The following is a 24,072-nucleotide window of genomic DNA, read 5'->3' as shown; positions in this document are numbered from 1 at the left end:
ATGGTGTCACTGTGCATCGGTCAACTATACAACGCACTTTGCACAAGGAGAAGCTGTATGGGAGAGTGATGCGAAAGAAGCCGTTTCTGCAAGCACGCCACAAACAGAGTCGGCTGAGGTATGCAAAAGCACATTTGGAGAAGCCAATTTCTTTTTGGAAGAAGGTCCTGTGGACTGATGAAACCAAGATTGAGTTGTTTGGTCATACAAAAAGGCGTTATGCATGGCGGCAAAAAAACACAGCATTCCAAAAAACCACTTGCTACCCACAGTAAAATTTGGTGGAGGTTCCATCATGCTTTGGGGCTGTGTGGCCAATGCCGGCACCGGGAATCTTGTTAAAGTTGAGGGACGCATGGATTCCACTCAGTATCAGCAGATTCTTGACAATAATGTTCAAGAATCAGTGATAAAGTTGAAGTTATGCAGGGGATGGATCTTTCAGCAAGACAATGATCCAAAACACTGCTCCAAATCTACTCAGGCATTCATGCAGAGGAACAATTACAATGTTCTGGAATGGCCATCCCAGTCCCCAGACCTGAATATCATTGAACATCTGTGGGATCATTTGAAGAGGGCTGTCCATGCTCGGCGGCCATCAAACTTAACTGAACTGGAATTGTTTTGTAAAGAGGAATGGTCAAAAATACCTTCATCCAGGATCCAGGAACTCATTAAAAGCTACAGGAAGCGACTAGAGGCTGTTATTTTTGCAAAAGGAGGATCTACTAAATATTAATGTCACTTTTCTGGTGAGGTGCCCATACTTATGCACCTGTCAAATTTTGTTTGAATGCAGATTGCACATTTTCTGTTAGTACAATAAACCTCATTTCAAGGCAGAAACATTACTGTGTCCAACAGTTATTACATATATCAAACTTAAATAGCTGTTGCAAAAACACCATTTTTTATAAAACATTAAGCTTAAGATTAATAGGGGTGCCCAAACTTTTTCATATAACTGTAGTTTTTAGGCCCATAGTAAAAAAACACCAAGGTTACTTACCGGTAGCCGGTTTTTCCTCAGCCCATGACAGCACACCTTGAGAGGATCCGCCCCACCAAGGACAGGAAACCGTCTGAAATAAAAGGGCGGTACCTCTCCCTCGCTTCAGTTGTTTACAGAGCATTGAGAGGACCTCCCTAAACAGGTTAGGCACATAACCAACACCACAATATACAAATACACACCACCCCACACAGTGCACACCAGGGTGTGAGAAACATAGAAAAAATAAGGGGGGGAAACTACGGGTGCTGTCATGGGCTCAGGAAAAACTGGCCACCGGTAAGTAACCTTGGTGTTTTCCCCTCCCCCATGACAGCACACCTTGAGAGAATTTTGGAGAATTTATGAGCACCCTAGGGAGGGACCACCGCCTGAAGTACCCTTCTCCCAAAGGTGAGATCAGAAGAGGATAGATCCAACCGATAGTGCTTAAAGAAGGTGGATGGTGTAGACCAAGTAGCAGCCCTACATATCTGCTCGATCGAGACGTCTGCTCTCTCTGCCCAGGAGGTTGCAACGGCTCTGGTGGAATGAGCCCTCACATTGTCCGGGGCTGGAACCCCTGTGGATGTATAGGCTAAGCAAATGGCCTCCCTGAGCCACCTAGAGATGGTACCCTTGGACACCCCATGACCTTTCCTACACCCTTGAAAGGCCAGGAACAGAGAACAGTCTTTCCTCCACAGACTAGTCATGTGAATGTACTGTATCAGGGACCTCCTAACATCTAGGCTATGGAACCTGACTTCCCCTGGGTTCTTGGGATTGCTGCAGAACGAGGGTAGCACAATCTCCTGACTACGGTGAAATCTAGATACCACCTTGGGAAGGTATGCTGGATCTGGCCGCAAGGTGACCCTATCCTCAAAGATTTGTGTGTAAGGAGGATTAACCGAGAGGGCCTGCAGATCCCCCACCCTACGGGCTGATGTTAAGGCCACTAGAAGGATGGTCTTAAGGGTGAGAATTTTTGGAGAAACCTTGTGTAGGGGTTCGAATGGTTCACTAGTAAGAGCGTTCAAGACTAAATTCAGGTCCCAAGGAGGAACACCCATGGACCTAACCGGTCCAGCTCTGGCACAGGACTTGATAAACCTCGAGATCCACCTATTCCCAGCCAGATTACAATTGTAGAGTGCTCCCAAAGCTGAAACTTGAACCTTAAGGGTCCCTGTAGCTAGACCCAGGTCCCGCCCCTTTTGCAGAAATTCCAGGATCCCTCTGATCGGAGGTTTGCTCGATAGCGGAATATCTATAACCTCTAGGAATTTACCCCAAACCCTGCTATAAATCTTAGTTGTAATCGGTTTTCTGCTCCCCAATAAAGTAGAAACTAAGCCTGGTGAAAACCCCTTGCTACTCAATAGCGACCTCTCAAATTCCATGCCGAAAGATGGAATCCCCTGGCCTGGGCATGGAATACTGGTCCCTGCATGAGAAGGTCCGGCCTCTCTGGTAGAATCCAGGGATCTGACACCGACATTAGCCGAAGCAGAGAGAACCAAGGCCTCTTGGGCCAAAAAGGGGCCATCAAAATCACCCTGGCGCCTTCCTCCCGGATCTTCCTCACCACTACTGGAATCATCACTAATGGCGGAAAGGCATAGGCCTTCCTGAACCCCCAAGGAATCTGGAGGGCATCTATGGCATGGGGATTTTCTGCCGGATTTAGGGAGCAAAATCTCTGCACCTTTCTGTTTGCCCTTGTGGCGAACAGGTCTATGTCTGGCTGCCCCCATAACTGGACAATCTGATGGAAGACCTCCGGGTTCAACCCCCACTCCCCTGTCTTAGGGTATGGCGGCTTAGAAAATCTGCCTTCACGTTTTCTATCCCCTTTATGTGAAGGGCGCTGAGGGATAGGAGGTTTCGCTCTGCTAGACCAAGGATCCTGTCTGCCACCACCATCAGAGGGCGTGACCTTGTCCCTCCTTGGTGATTCACATAGGCTACTGCGGTCCGGTTGTCGGACCTGACCTGGACATGGTGATTTTGGATGTGAGGGAGGAAGCCCCTGAGGGATCTTTCTACTGCCCAAAGCTCCTTTAAGTTTGAGGATGATCCCCTCTCGTGGTAAGCCCAGTGACCCTGTATTGAGAGTTCTGCCAGATGACCCCCCCATCCGGAACTGCTTGCGTCGGTCGTAACTACCCGATCTATCGATCTGGACCATTGAACGCCTGTGGTCAGATTTCCCCTGACTGTCCACCACGAAAGAGAATCTACTACTTCTGGGGAGAGAGAGAGCCTGCCTTCTAAACGCCCGTTGCAGGACCTCTGTGCTGACAGGACCTCCCACTGAAGCCGCCTCATATGCCCCTGGGCCCACATTACTGCTGGGAGACAGGCCGTCATAGAACCCAGGAGGGACATTGCCTCTCTCAGAGACATCTCTGGAGCTTGAATGGCCTTCGAGACTAATGCAATTAACCTGCAGATTTTGTCCTCTGGGAGGAAGCAGGTTTGACGACGAGAGTCTAGGATTAGACCCAGAAAGGTCTGAGTCCTGGAGGGGGTTAGTCTTGATTTTTGGAAATTTACTAACCACCCCAGCTGATGCAACACTTCCGTGACCACTAGGAGCTGACTGGAGCAGTGGGCTTCTGTTTTCCCTATTATCAAGAAGTCGTCTAAATATGGCACGATCACTACATTCTTGATCCGTAGGAAGGCTGTCACTTCTGCTATTAGTTTCGTAAATATTCTCGGGGCAATGGAGAGGCCAAAGGGTAGGGCAGCAAACTGAAAATGCCTCAGCTTCCCCTGAATAAACAGGGCTACTCTCAGATACTTCTGATACTCCGGATGGATTGGGACGTGATAATATGCGTCCTTCAAGTCTATTACAGCCATAAAGCAGTTGCGATGTAAGTGCTTCACTGCCGAGCCTACTGACTCCATTTTGAAAGTCTGGTTTTCTACTACTTGGTTCAGACTCCTGAGGTTGATGATGGTCCTTAAGGACCCGTTTGGTTTTTTTATCATGAATAGTGGGGAATAGAACCCCCTCCCTCTCTGTGTTGCTGGTACTTCGAGAAGGACCTGCTTTCCTACTAACTCTAACACTTCTGTTTCCAGGGCTAATTGTTCTTCCTGGACCTTTCGTAGGGGGGTAACCACAAAGGTCCGCCAGGGGGTCTGGCTGAACTGGATCTTCAGGCCCCCACTGATAATTTTCAGAATCCATGGGTTTGTTGTTATCGCGTCCCAAGCTGGAAAAAAGTGGGAAAGCCTTCCACCCACTTCCAGCCTGGCGTCATTGGGAGGATCTCTTCGAACTCGAGGATGGTCCTCCAAACATGTAGCCCGATTCTTTTTTGGACTTGGCTTCCCATTTGTTTTTGTCTCCCGGAGGACGACCCCGGTTAAATTTTCTCCTCCGAAAACTAAATCTTCTTGGTTCCCCCGAAAATCCCGGGAACCCTTTGGTTTTATCGCCTGCTTTTTCTAACAGGTCCTCTAACTTTTGGCCAAACAGGAGTCTACCGTCACACGGGAGGGAGCACAGTTTCTGTTTCGAAGGTAGGTCGCCTGGGCAACCCTTGAGCCACAAGGCCCGCCTGGCTGCGTTGGATAGTCCCGCTGCCCTAGCTGACAGTCTGACCGAGTCAGCTGAAGAGTCGGCCAGGAAGGCCGATGCTGTTTGAATTAAAGGTAGCTCTGCAAGTATTGCCTGTCTGGAGACCTTTTTATCTTTAAGCTGGTCTTCTAGCTGTTGAAGCCACACCATCAAGGACCTCGCCACACAGGTGCTAGCCACCGCTGGTTTTAGGCCACCTGCTGCCGCCTCCCACGTGTGGCGCAGGAAGGAGTCAGCTCTTTTATCCAGGGCATCTTTTAGGACGCCAGAGTCCTCCAAGGGCAGGGAAGATCTCTTTGATGACCTTGCCACAGTCCCGTCCACCTTGGGGATCTTATCCCAAGGTTCCGCATCCTTCTCTTCGAAGGGGTACCTTCTTTTGGAGAAGGAGGGTAAAGCCCCTGATCTCTCAGGTCTCCTCCACTCCCGGTCAATGAGGCCCTGAATCTTACTGTTCACCGGAAATGAGCGTCTCTTCCGCTCTCCCAAGCCCGCAAACATGATGTCCTCCCGGGATTTAGATGCTCTCTCTTCCTCCAGACCCATGGTTGATCTTACTGCCCTAACCAGTCTGTCTGTATTCTCAATGGGGAAGCAGGGTCTACCGCCCCCCGATGAGGAAGAGGACGATGAATCCCACTGCTCCTCGGACTGGGAGGAATCAGAGACGGAGGAAACCTCTCTACGGGGCCTTTTCTTCCCTCTAAGGAACCCCTTCAGGGACCCCTGAACTTCTGCATGTACTATGGACTTTAAATTTGCAGCAAAATCCTGGGAATTCTCAGCTATGGTTTTGGTCACACAGCCCTGGCAAAGTGGTTTCTGCCACTCTACTGAGAGAGAAGCTTGGCAAAGGGCACACATCCTATGCTTTTGCTTGGCACTACTCTTCTTAGGCTCCTAAAAAAAGGAAGCACATAAGAGACTTCCCGTTACTAATCAGTGACATTCACGAAGCTCACTCACCCTCGGAGGTCACAAACGGGTACCGGATTCGGAGGCTGTCGCGGAACTGATGATTCCATTCTGGATGGTCCCGAGGCGCTCGAAGCCTTACTCCTGCGGCTGCCACTACGATTACTCGAGCGGCTGTCTGTATACGATGCATCCCTCTGCTTCTGTTGCTGAGGTGGGGGGTAAGCTGCTGCTCCTGGCTATCTGGATCAGCCATGTCTCAGAAGCGCACCACGCTTCCAGGAAAGCTCCCCCCCCTTAAATATAGGGCCATCCAGCCTCCTCCGGTCTGTGGGTCCTCCCCCTTCGCCAGGCCGGAGCTCCGTTGAAAAAAAACGGCCTGGGACGCTCCGATGGGCGCCGCCATCTTGGATCGGCGCCGCCTCCTGACGTCACCCAGTGCGCCGCTCCCAGCGTGCCCTGCGCCGTGACGTCAGGCGCGTCACACCCGGAAGCGTTCCACACTGCAGGGGGAGGACGGCGCCGCGGTCTCCGGGAGGACAGAGCCTGCCTCACCGCGTGCGCCCCGCTCGGCGCAGAGACCCCAGGGGAAGCTGCGGACGGCGCTTCTGGGATACTGAACCCGGTGCACAGGCCAGTGCCCGCTCTTCCACACCGGGACAGCCCCAGGTAAGTCTTCTTTCTTCCAGACAGGTTCCCCATCAAGGACAGGAAACCAACTGAAGCGAGGGAGAGGTACCGCCCTTTTATTTCAGACGGTTTCCTGTCCTTGGTGGGGCGGATCCTCTCAAGGTGTGCTGTCATGGGGGAGGGGAAAAATAGTTTTGGATAAACCCTTAGAATAACAGATACAACCCCTGGCAAAAATTATGGAATCACCGGGCTCGGAGGATGTTCATTCAGTTGTTTAATGTTGTTGAAAAAAAGCAGATCACAGACATGGCACAGTATGTTTGCCTTTAACAACCTTCCCATGTTGTTTGTATTTGGTCCAGATTTTAGACACAGCTGACTGTGAACAACCAACATCTTTTGCAACATTGCGTGATGATTTAACTTCTTTTAAGAGTTTGATAATCCTCTCCTTTGTTTCAATTGACATCTCTCCTGTTGGAGCCATGATTCATGTCAGTCCACTTGGTGCAACAGCTCTTCAAGGTGTGATCACTCCTTTTTAGATGCAGACAAACGAGCAGATCTAATTTGATGCAGGTGTTAGTTGTGGAAATGAAAATTTACAGGGTGATTCCATAATTTTTTCCTCAGAATTGAGTGATTCCATAATTTTTTCCCTCTGCTTGGTCTGAAAAAAATTACCCTTACTGAGTACTACATTTTTTATCTTGACTTCTTTTAGTGTTTCTTAAAGCCCTAAAGTTGCTATTTGAAATGACTTTAGCTTTGTGCCATGTCTGTGATCTGCTTTTTTTCAACAACATTAAACAACTGAATGAACATCCTCCGAGCCCGGTGATTCCATAATTTTTGCCAGGGGTTGCAGTAGTGGCAAACAATGGACTTCATTGCCTATAATGGTGTCTGTTGGGTCTCTGTCATGGTGTTAATCTTTTTATCAGAAGAAAAAAATAGCATTACATGAGCTGTACTATTTTTCCAACATTTAGAGCACAGATGTGAACCTAGCTTAAAGAAGTTGTCTACTACTTGGACAACCCCTTCTCATACCCCACGCTTTGCCCCGATAAAATAAAAAAGCTTATACTCACCTCCAGTGCTAGCGCTGTTCCCGTGGTGTCAGCACTCGTGATCCCGGGACTCTCGTGCTGTTGTTTTGACACGTGACACAGGCGCCCAATCAGCACTGGCTTCACTATCTTTGCCTCCTGTCGAATTGAACATGAAGAGGAAGTCAGAGATCAGCGGCAGCCCGGACTTCCCCTTCATATTTGATTTGTCTAAAGGTAAGGACAGTGACGCCGATGCCGACTGGGCGCCTGGCTCACGTGTGACAACAACAGTACGAGAGTCCCGGGCAGGGCCGCCATTGGGGCATTACTGCCCTTGCTGTTGTATGGGGCCCTGTGAGCAGCAGTACAGAGGGGGGCCCGGACCCAGTCGGGGCCCCCCCTCTTGTACTTCTGCTCACGGGGCCCCATTCTGTAATAAAGTGCCGAGCGCTGGGGCGTGCGCCGTCTTAGGTAGCGCACATCTCGGCGCTGGTTTCCTTACCGGAGCTGTGCAGCTGCAGCAGCTCTTTCATACTTCTCCTGACTTCTGGTCATGTGACAACGAGTACGCGCCGCCACCTGACCAGAAGTCAGGAGAACCCGGCGGCAGCGTGCATCTCCTCATCGCAGCAGGAGCGCCAGGATGCTGCAGGGATCATATGAGGGGTAAGTATTACAACTTTATTTTTTTTAAATAGAATTAATTAAATGGGAGTGGGGGAAGGATGAACTGCACATGGGGAATTGTGAGTGGGGGAAGGATGAGCTGCACATGGGGAATTGTGAGTGGGGAGGATGAGCTGCACATGGGGAATTGTGAGTGGGGGAAGGATGAGCTGCACATGGGGAATTGGGAGTGGGGGGGGAGGATGAGCTGCACATGGGGAACTGGGAGTGGGGGGAGAAAGAGTGCATGGTGGATTGGGAGTGGTGGGTGGGAAGAGCGCATGGTGAATTGGGGGTGGGGAGAGCAAATGGTGAATTGGGAGATGGGAGTGGGGAGAGCACATGATGAACTGGGAGTGGGGGAGAGTAAATGATGATGAATAGAGGGTGTGGGTGGGGAGAGCACGGGCATGACATAATGAATTGGGGCAGAGGGTGCATGTAAAAGTAATGAATCGGGGGAGCAGGAGGTACAGAGTGGGGGCGTTGCGGATGCAGGAGTGTGACTGGTAATAAATTGGGGGAAAGAGAACAGGTTCTAATTAATTTAAATATTTATTAGGTGGGCAAAGTGGCTATTTACAGTTAGTGGTGACACCGTGGTGGATTACAATTTATATTTGGAAAGGTGGGTTTCATAATGACTAATTGTATATTAATGGTGGGCGCACGTCTGTATTCAGCCGTGTAATGTAGAAGTTGGGACTGTGCTCTAGATAACTGTGTGTTATTTTATGCAAAGACAAGTCCTGGCTGGAAGAAGTGATGGCAGTCTGTGCTGGATGAAGGAGAAAAGAGAAGATGAAGGACTTCACCTAGAGACGTCACCAGCGAGTTAGTGTGTTATCTGCACACTGCACTATACACTATATACAAAGCTCCTGTGTATAATGTCACTGGTGATCACTGCATTACCTGTACACTGACACTATATACAGAGCTCTCGTGTATAATGTCACTGGTGAACACTATATTACCTGTACACTTACATTAAACACTGTATACCATGTACAGAGCTCCAGTGTATAATGGCTGTTATGCACACGCCCGGACTGACTGGCGTGTGCGGGAGTAGTGGTTCCACTGGACCATGAACCGGAGAGTGCCTGGAGGGGCGTGACTAAGTATCTGGCCGATCCGACCAAGGTGGCACGATGGCATACGACGCCAGTGCACCAGGGAGAAACCGGGCAGAGGGACCAGGTGCTACTCCAGGTCAAACTCCGGACACGGGGGTTGACCCACACAGGGATTACTGGAACAGGCAGGTTAGGCTGGCACAGACTGGTGGATATAAGCGAACACGGCAGGTATGCAGACGGGTGGATACAGGCGAGTATGCAGGCGGGGAGGTACTGGCCGAAAGGACGGGCTGGAGCACAGAGAGGACAAGACCCAGTACAGACTGGGTCACAGAAACAGAACCGCAGATGCGGTAGCCAAACACAGCAGAGAGGGAACGCCCGAAGCGGTGGGCAAGAGCAGAGCAGGACGGGACTGCCGGAGCAGCGAGCACAAGCAGAGCAGGACAGGACTGCCGGAGCAGCGAGCAGATGCAGAGCAGGACGGGGCTGCCGGAGCAGCGAGCAGAAGCAGAGCAGGACAGGACTGCCGGAGCAGCGAGCAGATGCAGAGCAGGACAGGACTGCCGGAGCAGCGAGCAGATGCAGAGCAGAAACCGCAGGAGCGGCAAGCAAGGCAAGAGCAGAGTGGAAACCGCAAGAGCGGCAAGCTAAGCAGGAGCAGAGCGGAAACCGCAGAGCGGTAAACAAGGCAGGAGCAGGACGGAAACCGCAGAGCGGTAAACGAGGCAGGAGCAGAGCGGAAACCGCAGAGCGGTAAACAAGGCAGGAGCAGAGCAGAAACCGCAGAGCGGCTAAGAAGGCAGGAGCAGAGCAGAAACCGCAGGAGTGGCAAGCAAGGCAAGAGCAGAGCAGAAACCGCAAGAGCGGCAAGCTAAGCAGGAGCAGAGCGGAAACCGCAGAGCGGTAAACAAGGCAGGAGCAGAGCGGAAACCGCAGAGCGGCTAAGAAGGCAGGAGCAGAGTGGAAACCGCAGAGCGGCAAACAAGGCAGGAGCCGAGCGGAAACCGCAGAGCGGCAAACAAGGCAGGAGCCGAGCGGAAACCGCCGGAGCGACAAGCAAGGCAGAGCAGGGGGGACAGGGCTCTGTTCACACGGAACAGACAGGAAGAGAAAGGCAGAGCCAGATACCCACAGGGTACTTGCAGTGAAGTAGCGAGTGGACCACAAACTCACAAACGGGAGTACAGAGACAACAAGCAGGAGTTAGGTACGAGTTCAGACTCTGCAGAAAAAGGAAGGGAACGGACATAGAGGAAAAACAGGTAAAGGATAGGAGAGAGTTCAGACTGGAACTGAGTGTACGGAGGAGACCGACACTGCAGCGGGATACAGGAGCGGGTCTGGGAATACGGCCCCCAGAGAGGCGGGACGAACAGGCAAGGAGCGTGTTCAGACAGGACAGACAAGATACAGGAGCGGGTCTAGGTAATCGGCCCCTAGAAGGCGGGAGGAACAGGCTAGGAGCGTGTTCAGACAGGCCTGGAAATACAGCCTCCAGGAGAGGCAGCAGGCAAGAGTACACAGACAGGACTCAGTTCAGACACGGGAACTGATACCGCAAGGCAGGAGACAAAGACAGGACTCAGTTCAGACACGGGAACTGATACCGCAAGGCAGGAGACAAAGAACGGGACCTGGCACCTTCAGAGTGCATGCACACACTGAATGAAACACTATGCTCAGGCAGGGATAGATGGGAGCAGCTGAGCTATATACCAGGTGACAGACAGCAATAGGCTGAGGACGCACAAGGGGTGTGACCCACAGCAGGTACAAAAAGCAGGAAGTGATCGAGCGCCGCCCTTAAGCAGCAGAAACAGACACAAACAGACAGCATGGAGGGAAGCCAGAGAGACATTCTGGACTGGAGACCAAGTGCGCGCTCTTGCACAGTGGGAGATGGACCACCATGCAAGGACGCCGCCAGGTATGTTACAATGGCACTTATGATAATATTAGTATTGTGTTTTTTTTATTAATGATCAGTATTGTAGTATTCGGTGACAATGTGGTGGTAATATGTGGTCTGGTCATAGTGTGGCTTTTTTTGTCCCTTCTATGTGGTATTATTCGGTCACTATGTGGTGGTAATATGTGGTCTGGTCATGGTGTGGTGGTATTTGATCCTTGTATGTGGAATTATGCATACATAACAGACCAAAAGTTTGGACACACCTTCTCATTTAAAGATTTTTCTGTATTTTCGTGACTTTGAAAATTGTACATTGATACTGAAGGCATCAAAACTATGAATTAACTCATGTGGAATTATATACTTAACAAAAAAAGTGTGAAACAACTGAAAATATGTCTTATATTCTAGGTTCTTCAAAGTAGCCACCTTTTGCTTTGATGACGGCTTTGCACACTCTTGGCATTCTCATGATGAGCTTCAAGAGGTAGTCACCGGAAATGGTCTTCCAACAATCTTGAAGGAGTTCCCAGAGATGCTTAGCACTTGTTGGCCCTTTTGCCTTCACTCTCCGGTCCAGCTCACCCCAAACCATCTCGATTGGGTTCAGGACTGGTGACTGTGGAGGCCAGATCATCTGGCGTAGCACCCCATCACTCTCCTTCTTGGTCAAATAGCCTTTACACAGCCTGGAGGTGAGTTTGAGGTCATTGTCCTGTTGAAAAATAAATGATGGTCCAACTAAACGCAAACCGGATGGAATAGCATGCCTCTGCAAGATGCTGTGGTAGCCATGCTGGTTCAGTATGCCTTCAATTTTGAATAAATCCCCAACAGTGTCACCAGCAAAGCACCCCCACACCATCACACCTCCTCCTCCATGCTTCACGGTGGGAACCAGGCATGTAGAGTCCATCCGTTCACCTTTTCTGCATCGCACAAAGACATGGTGGTTGGAACCAAAGATCTCAAATTTGGACTCATCAGACCAAAGCACAGATTTCCACTGGTCTAATGTCCATTCTTTGTGTTCTTTAGCCCTAACAAGTCTCTTCTGCTTGTTGCCTGTCCTTAGCAGTGGTTTCCTAGCAGCTATTTTACCATGAAGGCCTGCTGCACAAAGTCTCCTCTTAACAGTTGTTGAAGAGATGTGTCAGCTGCTAGAACTCTGTGTGGCATTGACCTGGTCTCTAATCTGAGCTGCTGTTAACCTGCGATTTCTAAGGCTGGTGACTCGGATAAACTTATCCTCAGAAGCAGAGGTATTTCTTGGTCTTCCATTCCTGGGGCGGCCCTCATGTGAGCCAGTTTCTTTGTAGTGCTTTGCAACTGCACTTGGGGACACTTTCAAAGTTTGCCCAATTTTTCGGACTGACTGACCTTCATTTGTTAAAGTAATGATGGCCACTCTTTTTTCTTTACTTAGCTGCTTTTTTCTTGCCATAATACAAATTCTAACAGTCTATTCAGTAGGACTATCAGCAGTGTATCCACCAGACTTCTGCACAACACAACTGATGGTCCCAACCCCATTTATAAGGCAAGAAATCCCACTTATTAGACCTGACAGGGCACACCTGTGAAGTGAAAACCATTTCCGGTGACTACCTCTTGAAGCTCATCAAGAGAATGCCAACAGTGTGCAAAGCAGTCATCAAAGCAAAAGGTGGCTACTTTGAAGAACTTAGAATAGAAGACATATGTTCAGTTGTTTCGCACTTTTTTGTTAAGTATAATAATTCCACATGTGTTAATTCATAGTTTTGATGCCTTCAGTGTGAATGTACAAATTTTCATAGTCATGAAAATACAGAAAAATCTTTAAATGAGAAGGTGTGTCCAAACTTTTGGTCTGTACTGTACATTCATTTAAAGAAAAATAAATAAAAAATATACCTAAAAAAGAGTATTGGATATTTTAAGAAAATTTTTAATAGGTTAGGATAGAGTAGGGCCCGGCCAGAAGAGTCTACCTTATCGTGGTGGCGGCTTTAAAAATCTTTTGGCCACAACAAGAGCTGCTGGCTCTGTATGTGATGTGGTGTTCACTGGGAACTGGTAATGTGTGATTGGAGAGGACGTAGTCCAGAAGAGGAGTTTTTCCAAGAGTGGGTGGTGGGACTGTAGAAGGTTCGAGGGTAGGAGGCGGGGCTGGGGTGGAGCCTGTGTGGAGTCTCAAGGGGGCCCGAAATTTTGCCAGTATGGGACCCCGAAATTCCTGGTGGCAGCCCTGGTCCCGGGACCGCGAGTGCCGACACTGCTGGAACGGAGCTAGCACAGGAGGTGAGTATAGGCTTTTTGATTTTATCGGGGCAAAACATTTAGTTCAAGAAGGGGTTGTTCAAGTAGTGGACAACACCTTTAATTCATGATTATAAAACAGAAAACCAAATTCCTATTTATTGGTGTTTTTATATTTGGGGAGAACACCATTAAAAAGACTTGTCTTCTAATCGCAAATAGCAGCTTCGCACGTGTGCTGCTGCTTCGTTCATCTTCTATGGGACTCATGAGGATAACAGCACTCCGCTTTCACCTTTAGCACAACAGTCAATGAATGGAGCGGCAGCGCAAATGTGCAACCGTGGCACCTTTCAAGAGAGGGACACAGCACCTCTGACCTCATGATTAGTAAGAGGACCCAGGACTCCACAGATTTACACTGATAACCTATCCTGGCATTGAGAACAACCCCGTTAGGAATATTCATTCTCATGGAAAAAAAAAATATTGTTGCTTCCAATAAAAATACAAATTATTTCCATTGTGCTGTAACAAACCCCAGACCCATCACAGAATTCAGTAACAGAAGAGCAGCAATACAGAAAGCAGAGCATGAGTACTCGGGGAGAGTAGTTACAGGAGGTGCGGAGGATGACAATCTTTGTGATCTGTGCACTTAGTAAGAAAATAGTGACGCAAATATCATATAACAGATATTCATCCAGTTTGCCAATGCAGCTGCTATGGGGTCCTTGGAGAGAGGGAGGCCCCGGCCTTGATGACCCCATTCTCTTTGCTTTCTTGATTTAAACAATCCCTTTTCATTAAAGGGAATCTGTCAGTAGGATCAAACCTTCTAAGCCATCTATATGGGCATTTAGGTCATAAGAAGCTGAATAAATTGATACTTTGATATCTGAGATCTGATGTCTTATTCCAGAGATATTGTCGTTATTCTAAATATGTAAATGAGCTGTTAAGATCTCTGGGCCGGACATAGCTCTCCCTGAGGATCTGCCTCCAGAGCTTATTATAAATGAGAGGAGGAGTTACCAGTGTGAGCCAAGTAGATCAGGCGGAAACTTTATCTCTGTGGTTTCTCCTGAGGAAGAAGCAGGTGTGCTTCGAAACGCGTTGAATAAAAAACGCAATTAAATTTCTATGCGCTCTCTCTGCATTTGATACCGTTGGCAGCACAGATTTACCTCCACTTTTCTCTGGCTTCTACATGACATACCATTGCAGATCGCAGCAATCTATATCTTTTCAAACTAACACAAGGTTTGTCACTTTCACAACCCTGCCAGATGACCATTTCCTCTGCCTTTGTTCTTCTTTTCAACCCGGATAAGACACTCTGCGCTCTTTAACTTTCCAGGGTCCTTTATAGTCAAGTAGATCAGGAGAGCAGACTGTCAGTCATTACATGTCTCACACTGGTAATGTCCCGTTTCATTTAAAATAACAGCTCATTTACATATTAAGAAAAATGTGGATTTCAGGAATAAGACATCGAATCACAGATATCAAGGTATCATTTTATTCAACTTTCAATAACCTACATGCCCATATAGATGGTTTAGGAGAGGGGGGCTTATGACAGATTCCCTTCAAAGGGAACCTGTCAGGTTCCCCATGCCCTCCAACCCAGCAGCATTCACCTATGTATGAGTAAATTCCCTGCCTAACCAGCACTGTTTAACATATTATTGAGTGAAAACAAGGTTTAAAAAAGCATTTGTCCCTGTTTGCTAATGAGGGCTTTGACTAGTCGATGTAGCGTTAGGTTCCCCAGACTAGTCAGTCCTCTTTCCATGTTATCATGTCCCTGTGGGTGTGATAACATGATTTGCACGAGCGATGTCATCGCCGCTCATGCAAATCTCGCACATGTGCACTTCTCATTCCAGCAGCATCACTGAAGCATTTTCTAGTGAAAATACGAAACGTCAAAATCTCACCAAAAAACTCATTGTGGGCACAAAGTCTAAAAAGGTCTTTTAAGAATAAGTTGATCAGAGAGTCCTGCTAACCCCACTGCCTCACAGCTATTGGCTAAAATAAGTAGGCGAACTCAGCAGCAAGTGTTCTATTTCCCTGCAGCCCAGCAGCAAGTGTTCTATTTCCCTGCAGCCCAGCAGCAAGTGTTCTATTTCCCTGCAGCGCCACCATAGGGGAAATTATATATTACACAGCTCTCACTGTCATGATATAACAGGCTGCCTACATAATACAAAGACGGGCCATGCCCTAAAAAGTGAGAGCCACTTTTTGTATCCATTCTGGATAATATATAATGGTCATGAACAGGGGAACCCTATTCTTTATTATTAGCTCATTAACAATGGGTTTTCCTCTTTAAGAAAACTCCAGATTGCACACCCTGACTGTGCGACTCATTAACTTTCTGGTTAATAATTAGACTATTAAGCAGTTTAGATCATGCAGTTTTGACAAATTCCTCTGAAAGTGCATAGCAAATAATGTTTTACGGACTTAGACTATGTTCACACATTGCGTTAAAAGACAAAAGGACAGTATAATTTTCTTACAGATACAGCAATGTATCTGTAAGAAAAACTGATGGATCTGGGGTTTTTTTCTGCGAACCTATAGATTTGAATACGCGAGTCTCGCCCAATATACGGAAGAAATTATGACATGCTGTGATTTGTTTTCCACAAACAGATTCGTTCTGTGAAAAAAAACCTCATCTGAACAGTCCAACCAAACAACATTGGTCCTAGTGCTGTCCATGTGATGTCAGAACCTTCATGGACCGAAAGAACGGTTGGGTGAAAAATTCTTTTTAGCCCACAACTGATTCTGGGAAAGATGGGTCCTAGCCAATAAGGAAATCAATACGGCTTCCACAAGTCGTGAATACTATATGCCTATTTATAAAAAAAAACAAGAAAAACCTGGGAGTCTGAACACGTAAACTGGTGTGCATGCAAAATGTAAATGCATGTTCACATAGGCCATCAGACAGAAAAAAACAAAGACAATAGCACAATACACAAATACCCAAAAGGTAAATGGATAAATCGCAAAGTGCATAAAAATAATGATAAATAATAAAGGGGATTTAGTTAACATAAATTTTGATCAAAATAATGTAAAAGCCATCCCGCAACGTCACGGCAACCCTTATGGGACAGTCCTAACTCTAATATTAAAACCTTACCATTTGTCAAGTGACATACATATAGATAAGGGCTGAGAGACTGAACCCTTAGTAGAAGCATGAACCCTTTATTATTTATCATTATTTTTATGCACTTTGCGATTTATCCATTTACCTTTTGGGTATTTGTGTATTGTGCTTTTGTCTTAGTTTTTTCCTATTGCCTATTTATGTAGCAAGAAATCCTAATAAAGGTTCTATTAAAAGGTTATATTGGAGATATAATAAAGATACGAACAGGAGAAGGGTTACAGTGTAACAGCAAAGCACACGCTGTCCACATCTAGTTCAATCAATGATTATACAAAGAATAACATGATCTCACCCAAAACATGTAATCAATAATAAATAGCATCCAGCCAGAGCAGATGAGTATATGAGCACACGGACTAATCATTACTGGACTGTATCCCAGAACTGTGAGTCCTGCGTCCTCTGATCACAACCCAGAGAAGAGAAATGTGCGATTCTGCACCGGATCCTACACTTAACACCATAAGGAATGTGGATGTGTGACCAAATGCGATGATATTTGCTAATGAGAAAAGTTATTGATTTTTTTTAGCCTGGGGGGTGGGATTTATCTGACTTGCATGAAGCTTTTTATTGCCTCCATCGTTACAGGTACATAGTGATCACTGACAAACGTTACAGGGAATAGCGGTGTTTACTTTGCTACAATGGAGACCGTTTCCCGTATCACTGAATACATCAGACGATCAATGTGATAATGGACTGTCAGGACGGTATCTGGATCACACCATTACTACTACCCCACCTGTAGTGTAATAATGATCTCCAGGCTGGACCAAGTAATGAAAGCTGAGAGCGTCTTCCATAATAGATGCAGCCGGGAAGATGATGAATTTACAGTCACAAAGTCAGTGCTCTGATGCTACCACAATACTATCTCTACACGTTGGGAGTTGTAAGTTTTACAAAAGATGAATATCTTTACAAATATGTACAACATAGGCAAAGTAGCTAAATGGACAGATTCTTACCCCAATCAGACACCCCAATAATGTAAAAACCTAAAGAGATGAACTGGAATATAAACTGGTATATATGCAATGTTTAGGCGCATGTTCACACTGGCCACTAAACAGACAAAACCCAAGATAAAAACATAATAAGCAAATACCCTGCAGTAAATAAATAAATAGCAATAGTGCATGACAATAACATGGGATGCTTAGTTAACATAATTTTGATCAAAAAAATATAAAAGCCATCCCACCACTTCACGGTGACCCTATTTGTCAAGTGACGTACATGTGGATAAGGCTGGGAAGGACTAGGGTCACCTTGATGTGGTGGGATGGCTTTTACAATTTTTTTATCAAATTTTATCAAAATTATGTTAACTAAGCACCCTTTATTATTTTCATGCACTATTGCCATTTATTAGTGATGTGCGAACGTGCTCAGATAAGGGGTTACGATCGGGTGCTAACCGAGTATCTTCGACGTGCTCGAAAAAATAGGTTCAAGTCACCGTGGCTGCATGTCTCGTGGCTGTTCGACAGCTGCAACACATGCAGGGATTGCGTGTTTGTTAGACAGCCGCGACACATGCAGGGATTGCCTAACAGCAACCGTGGCGGCTCAAACCTCAGTTAGCACCCAATCGTACTCGGATAACCCCTTATCCGAGCATGTTCGCACATCACTATTTATTTATTTACCGCAAGGTATTTGCTTATTATGTTTTCACCCCAATAATCTCAACTAGACTTTTACAGGACAAGGCTACTGATTGGATGTGGGAAATTCTATAGGAAAAAAAAAATAGAATAATATTAGAATATTTTTTTTACTTTATTTGAATACTTACAAATAGGAATATTTGGACTGGATAGGAAACATTTGCATGAGAAAATAAATATTATTAATATTCTAAACATGATGATTTTTAATCCCTAATATATTTTAATAGTCAAATAGTCTAATCCGTTCTAAAATCCTTAAAAACCCTTTACATGGAAAATTGAGTTTACTGTTCACTAGCTTTTTTTTAGGGTTTTTTTCTGAACAGGTTTTGAAAAATGCCAATGGAAAAATAAAACCGCATGTCACCTTCTTTGAAGAGAATCCTAATGGGATCTGCTCCAAACTAGGCTCTGAGAAATGAGAAGTTTGAAGACATATTCAAAAAAGTATATAAAATCATCCCAAATTTCATCCAGAAAAAAATTACGATTTTATTTTTCACTTGTCTTCCGTGTACAACTTTTTTTCTTTTTTTTACAGCAATAGCTATTAATAATTTAATAACTTGCAGGACTATATATAGTTTCCTATGTTGAAGAATTGCACTGTATCCATAAAAATCGGATGCTATTATATGGATGACACATATGGGATCCATTTTTTTCTGAGCACCCTCAGATTTGAATGGCTGATCCTGATGCAGATTCTGTCAGTGAAAAAAAAATTGCTTACCTGCACGGCCCCATTGAATAACATTAATCCGTGTGCTGTCCGATTATTTACAGAGAAAACTTGGACTGAAAATACGGTTGTGTGAACCGACCCAACACTCAGGGAAAAAAAATGTTTCTTGAACACCTCAAAAAATTAATGAACATCAACTCCACAGTAATATTTATGTGTGTAACATGTACAACATGAAGATTTTGCTGCAGATTCACTGAAAAGGTTGAAAACCATATTCGGAGCAGTATTGCACTGTTAATCTACATGTAAAATAAACTGCGTCTTAATTGCGGTGATTTTTTTCCCCATCCTGGATGCAGATGTTCAGTAAAGACAACTGCACAGCCGCACTGTCTGACTACATTGTGCTGCATCTGATCCAATGACCCTGTATACACTACATTATAGTGAACATGTCCATCATATACAGCCAGCGACTATCATATAAATACTGATAGCTGCACAGGAGGAAACACATTGCTAAGTGTGAACAGTCTCCCACACATCTAACATATCCATACATAAATATATACATCCACACATATATATATATATACATATGTACACATTTACACAAACACATATACATGTATGTATAAATAAGTTATATATATACATATATATATATATATATATATATATACACACATACATACATACATATGTATATACATCCATGTAGCCATTCATACAAATATGCACATATATCTATCTATCTATATATATACACACACACGATAGATATGTGCACATATATATTTATATATTTACACAAACATATATATACATACATACACACAGATATATAAATCACAGCCATGTAATAGATGTCTGCTCCCGTCGTCTATCACATCACTCACCACTTTTCTTGGGACCATTAGTCTGCACTGACTTTGCAGGTGGTCGGTTGCTCCCCTGAGGGTGAGTGAGAGTGCTGCTTGAACAGCCCATGGCTCCTCCAGCGCCGGCAGGGTTACTGAGACAAGTTGCGGCTCCGGCTGCAGAGGTCACATCCAGCATCAGGTGAGGGAGGACTCCAGAGAAGCCACAAGAGGCGCTGCAGCTGCCCCTGGGGCAGTAGTTTTGCCCCCGCTCCGCAGAACGGTGTTTACTTGCACACAGCGGTTGCCATATGAACAACAGCAGAGAGCAGACGAGTCCTGCAAGCAGCTGCACACACAGGACAGGGCAAGCGGGGCAGCTCCACTGCGCATGCGTCATCAGCCAGGGCTCTAACCTGTAGACATCACCGACGGTCTACTCACAGTGTCACCACCATCACTATGCTGCTCAGGGTATGTACCCCAGACACAGCACACGTGACACCATGTACAGGAGAGAACATATATACATTTATATAATAATCCGTGACAATGGGATAAGAGTGTAAGTTTGTTTCTGTAAATGGTCCTTTAACACTAGGACTACTGGACTCGTGACCCCGCCTAGAACTACTGAAAGGAGTCATTTTGACTCCTTGCTTGTTTTCGTTTATTTTTAGAGTTTCATTTGTGGTTATTTATTAATAATTATATTTTTTGTAATGTATTATTATTGTGAGATCCAACAGTAATGCTTTTGATTGTTTTTTTTCTGCTTTTCTTATTTTTCTACAGAAAATAACAATAATTATAATAGACGTTTTTCAAACATTTTTTTTTATTCAAGTGCACACATATAAACAACAACTGAAGAACAAAAAGCAGAGAAAATGTAGGTGGAGGAGCATAAGAATGAAAATATGGCGCAGAATTCACCTTCTAAACATTTGGTGTTTCGCATTTTAGGCATTGCCTTTGATTTATGGCAGTACATTGCCCACACAAAGACTTACCACAAGTCTTACAATTTCCGACAGATCTATTTTTCTTGCACTTTTCTTTGATCTGGCAAAATTTTGTTTGAACCATCACTTCTGAGCATGTAGAAACTTGGGACGTGGAACCCTTTTCCCTATCTGTGACATAAGGACCACTCAACTCTCTCACAAGCGTTTGCAAAAATGCCTTGCGTGACATTTTTTGGTGGGTAATCTCCTTGAATATTATCCATGCATTTATACCCGCAAAGTCTAAGGCATTTTCAAATGCATGAACAGGCCATCTCCTTGTGCATGTTCGTGTGGTATATTTTCGTGGCATCTGATCCACTACATCTACTCCATATTTTGTAAAATAATTATCGGTTGTAACATTGCAACCTTTTTTCAAAAACGGGTCCAATAACTTCATTACCACATGGTCAGCTAAACGGTCCTCAGCACAGCGTGTGTCATCTTTGCCTAGATAAGGGAAGCCATTTGCCAGATATTTGCTCCTCTTATCAAGAGCTAGCCAATATTTGTGGCCATATTTATCTGGTTTGGAAGGCATGTACTGCGTGAATGGACACCTAGTTTTGCTTGGGAAAAGTTGCTCATCCACCGTTATGTATGGGCCAGGTTTGTAACACGCAATACAATTTTCAATAAACCTGTCCCACACAGTAGAAAATAGAGCAAACTTGTCCGTTTGCAGTCTCTCCGATCGAGTAGATTTCTCATCAAATCTGAGAAACCTCATAATTTCAACAAAGCGGTCCCTAGACAATGTCGCTTTGCAAAACGGTATTCCCCAGTCATTACACCAAATACTGCTAATCGAGTGACGGTTCGTGCCAGATATTCCACGAGCATAGAATATCGCAATGAATGCATCTAGCTCCTCATCAGATAGAGTAAACTGTAAATTATTGTTCCTGCATGCTTCTGCAAGCGTACAGTTCTTTATATGTGTCAATATATATGAATCAAAAAATAAACACCATGCGCTCAAAGGACTATCGATAATGATATTTCTTCTGGCGTATCCTGTAGGGCCAGGTGCTTCTCGAAGAATATTTTGGCTGTCACGCCTACCAGGCAAGTGTTCTCCAATTTCAACAGGTTTCCATTGAATACCATCCGCTGAAACTAGTATTCCTTCAGATTCGCCTTCTCTGGTGTTTGTTGTTGCATTACCTTCGCCGCCATCGTTATCTGTTGTTCTTTCATTTCTGGGACGTTTTGCTGATTTTTTCTGTCCACGACCAGGAGGATGGTCACGAGGCAACATAACTGCATGAGCCCGATCCCCAGTTGATGTGCTTGGAATATCTGTAAAAAAGTTGATGAATATTTAGAATTTTTGTTTTGTAAGGGTCCATGCACACTGGCTGGATTAGCGGCGGAATATCCGACCGGATATTCTCACCACAATCCGGCCCGTACCTGCCCGCTCAGGTACAGAGCGGAGTTTCATACCTGAAGCTCCGCTCCGAACCCCGGGCTGGAGCCTCTGTCTGGGACGGAGCCGTGCTCGCGCGTAAGCAAGCGCTGCTCTGTCCCTGACAGCGGCTCCAGCCCGGGGTTCGGAGCGGAGCTTCAGGCATGAGCGGGCAGGTACGGCCTGTATTGCGGCAAGAATATCCAGATGGCTATTCAGCCAGAATTCTGCTAGTGTGCACAGGCCCTAACTCAGTGTGTGGAAGAACAAATAAATACACATAACTACTTACCTTCTGGATTTGTTCCTTCTGAGTCTTCAGATTCACTTGATATGTTCTGAGGAATGAAATCTTCATCACTGTCAGAATCAAATACATGTTCCTGCAATTCGGATTCCGATTCATCCTCCGGTATGGATTTGCAAAGTAGCCAGAATATCCTGAGGCTTTATCAAACGTCTTCTCTCCATATTCCTCACAAATTCCATAATTCTATATAGTTCCCTGCTGAAAAATAGAAATGAAATGAAAACTAAAAGAAATAATAACTGTTCTGCCACCTTCAAAATTAGGTGGGCTGAATCAGTTGACAGACAGCTAAACTATTTCATAACAATTCATACCTGTATGAGTCTTCAGAGCTCGTATGTCTGCGTCTGTTCTCTTTGTCTCTTCAGCTGAACTGAAAGTAAAGTTACTATCCAGAATACTGTCTCCTGCTAGGACCTTAGAAAAACACCACCCTTCATTAGCATAAGATAAGAGCCTAGAGTAAACAAGCTATTTTGTTCAGCATTACACAGTAATACAAGCAGGTAAAACACAAGGAAAATGTGAAAAGTTGACATGTAAATTGAACTACATCTATATGAACATCAGGGTAAATAAGACAGAGTGAAAAAATTATGCACAAAACTTTATAGCAACATTTAGTGACAAAAGGACCTCAAAATAGTTCTTGGTAAATTTTGAAAAAAACGCGCAAATTTTTCACCAAAATTATTTATTCTCACAAAATCTTTTTTCACATCATATTTGAGGAAAAGTCACCGAGTTTCAAGCCGGAATTCTGAAAAATGTAGTCACAGAAGAGAAATAAAAAACGAAAGGAGTCAAAATGACTCCATCAGTAGTTCTAGTGTTAAAGGGATATTCCCATCTTCATAGACAGGTATTGGAGGATACTGCTTGTAAATACAAGTAATTTTGCAATTTACTCCTTATTAAAAAATTTAACCATTCTTGAGATATTAATAGTTTTCTTTTGTTTACATTTTGTTGCCTTGGAAACCGACCACCGCTGCTAGACAGCAGAACATGCGCAGTGTTACAAGTTGCTTTCTACTCAGCTTTAAAGCACCGTTTTGAAGCTGTCCATGATCGCTGGAGCGCCTTGTTACCTCCTAACCCCCGCCAGCTTCAGTTCAGTGCTCACAAGCTAGACAGCAGCGGTGGTCGGTCTCCTAGGCAATGAGCTATAACTAAGGAAAAAGTCTTAATATCTCAAGAACGGCTGCAAATTTTGATAAGCAATAAATTGCAAAAGTGCTTGATTTTCCAACAATATCTATTTATGCAGATGGGAATAACCCTTTCAATGAACATCAATCAACTCATTATATCATCGATTGATGTTCAGTCTGGGCAGAAAAGAGGCAATTGCCCAAGAAAAGTGGAGACAATAGAGTATAGTCCCCCATAGTAACAAATCTCAACAGGCCCTCATTAACCCCTTCCTGACCACTTTCATTTTTTTCTTCCCATTCCTTTTTCTCTTCACGTAACCGTATGAGGGCTTGTTTTTTTTCTACAGACAAGTTAACATTTTTAATGTTACCATTCATTTTAGCATTTAAATATACTGAAAAAAGGAAAATAATTCTAAGTGTTGTAAAAAACAACAACACATTTTTACAATTGTCTTTATGGGTATTCTTTTTACAGTGTTTATTGTATGGTAAAAAATGACCAATATGATTCTCCAGATCTGTACAATTACAGCGACCAAAATTGTATATTTTTTTTAATTTAAATTGTTAAAAATAAAAAACAGAAATTCCAAAAAAAAAAAAAATTCAATTATGTCGCCATTTTTATGGCCTGTCACTTTTACATCGAT

General features: G+C 45.0%; 2 protein-coding genes across 3 annotated transcripts in view; both read right to left on the bottom strand.

Moving 5' to 3' along the window:
• ERICH5 (glutamate rich 5) overlaps window positions 1–19,936 on the bottom strand; it is a 50,444-nt gene extending 30,508 nt beyond the window's left edge. For both annotated transcript variants that reach the window (XM_073676771.1, XM_073676770.1), the window contains exon 1: window positions 19,571–19,936. In XM_073676771.1, coding sequence (XP_073532872.1) covers window positions 19,571–19,931 — 361 coding nt within the window. In that variant the 5' untranslated portion in view covers window positions 19,932–19,936. The remainder of the gene's footprint in view (window positions 1–19,570) is intronic.
• A 527-nt stretch (window positions 19,937–20,463) lies between these two features.
• On the bottom strand, window positions 20,464–23,797 carry LOC141264710 (uncharacterized). The gene is made up of 3 exons (XM_073676977.1): window positions 23,739–23,797; window positions 22,245–22,393; window positions 20,464–21,843 (listed from the first exon to the last, which is right to left on the bottom strand). The coding sequence occupies exons 1-3, from the start codon at window positions 23,795–23,797 to the stop codon at window positions 20,471–20,473; spliced, it is 1,581 nt and encodes a 526-aa protein (XP_073533078.1). The 3' UTR covers window positions 20,464–20,470.
• Window positions 23,798–24,072: the final 275 nt, after the last annotated feature.

This window comes from Phyllobates terribilis, unplaced genomic scaffold (genome assembly GCF_046119375.1).
Source record: "Phyllobates terribilis strain yellow unplaced genomic scaffold, ASM4611937v1 Scaffold_4__5_contigs__length_816908805, whole genome shotgun sequence".
NCBI classification, from domain to species: Eukaryota; Metazoa; Chordata; class Amphibia; order Anura; family Dendrobatidae; genus Phyllobates; species Phyllobates terribilis.
This window is presented reverse-complemented; position numbering and strand designations above follow the sequence as displayed.

Coding starts and splice junctions, on each gene's coding strand:
- LOC141264710 (XM_073676977.1), bottom strand. CDS start 23,797: ATGAATGGTAACATTAAAAATGTTAACTTGTCTGTAGAAAAAAAACAA. Junction 22,394..23,738: donor AAAAAACAAGCCCTCATACG/GTTACGTGAAGA, acceptor ATAAAGCCTCAG/GATATTCTGGCTACTTTGCA. Junction 21,844..22,244: donor AGAAGGAACAAATCCAGAAG/GTAAGTAGTTAT, acceptor ACTTTTTTACAG/ATATTCCAAGCACATCAACT.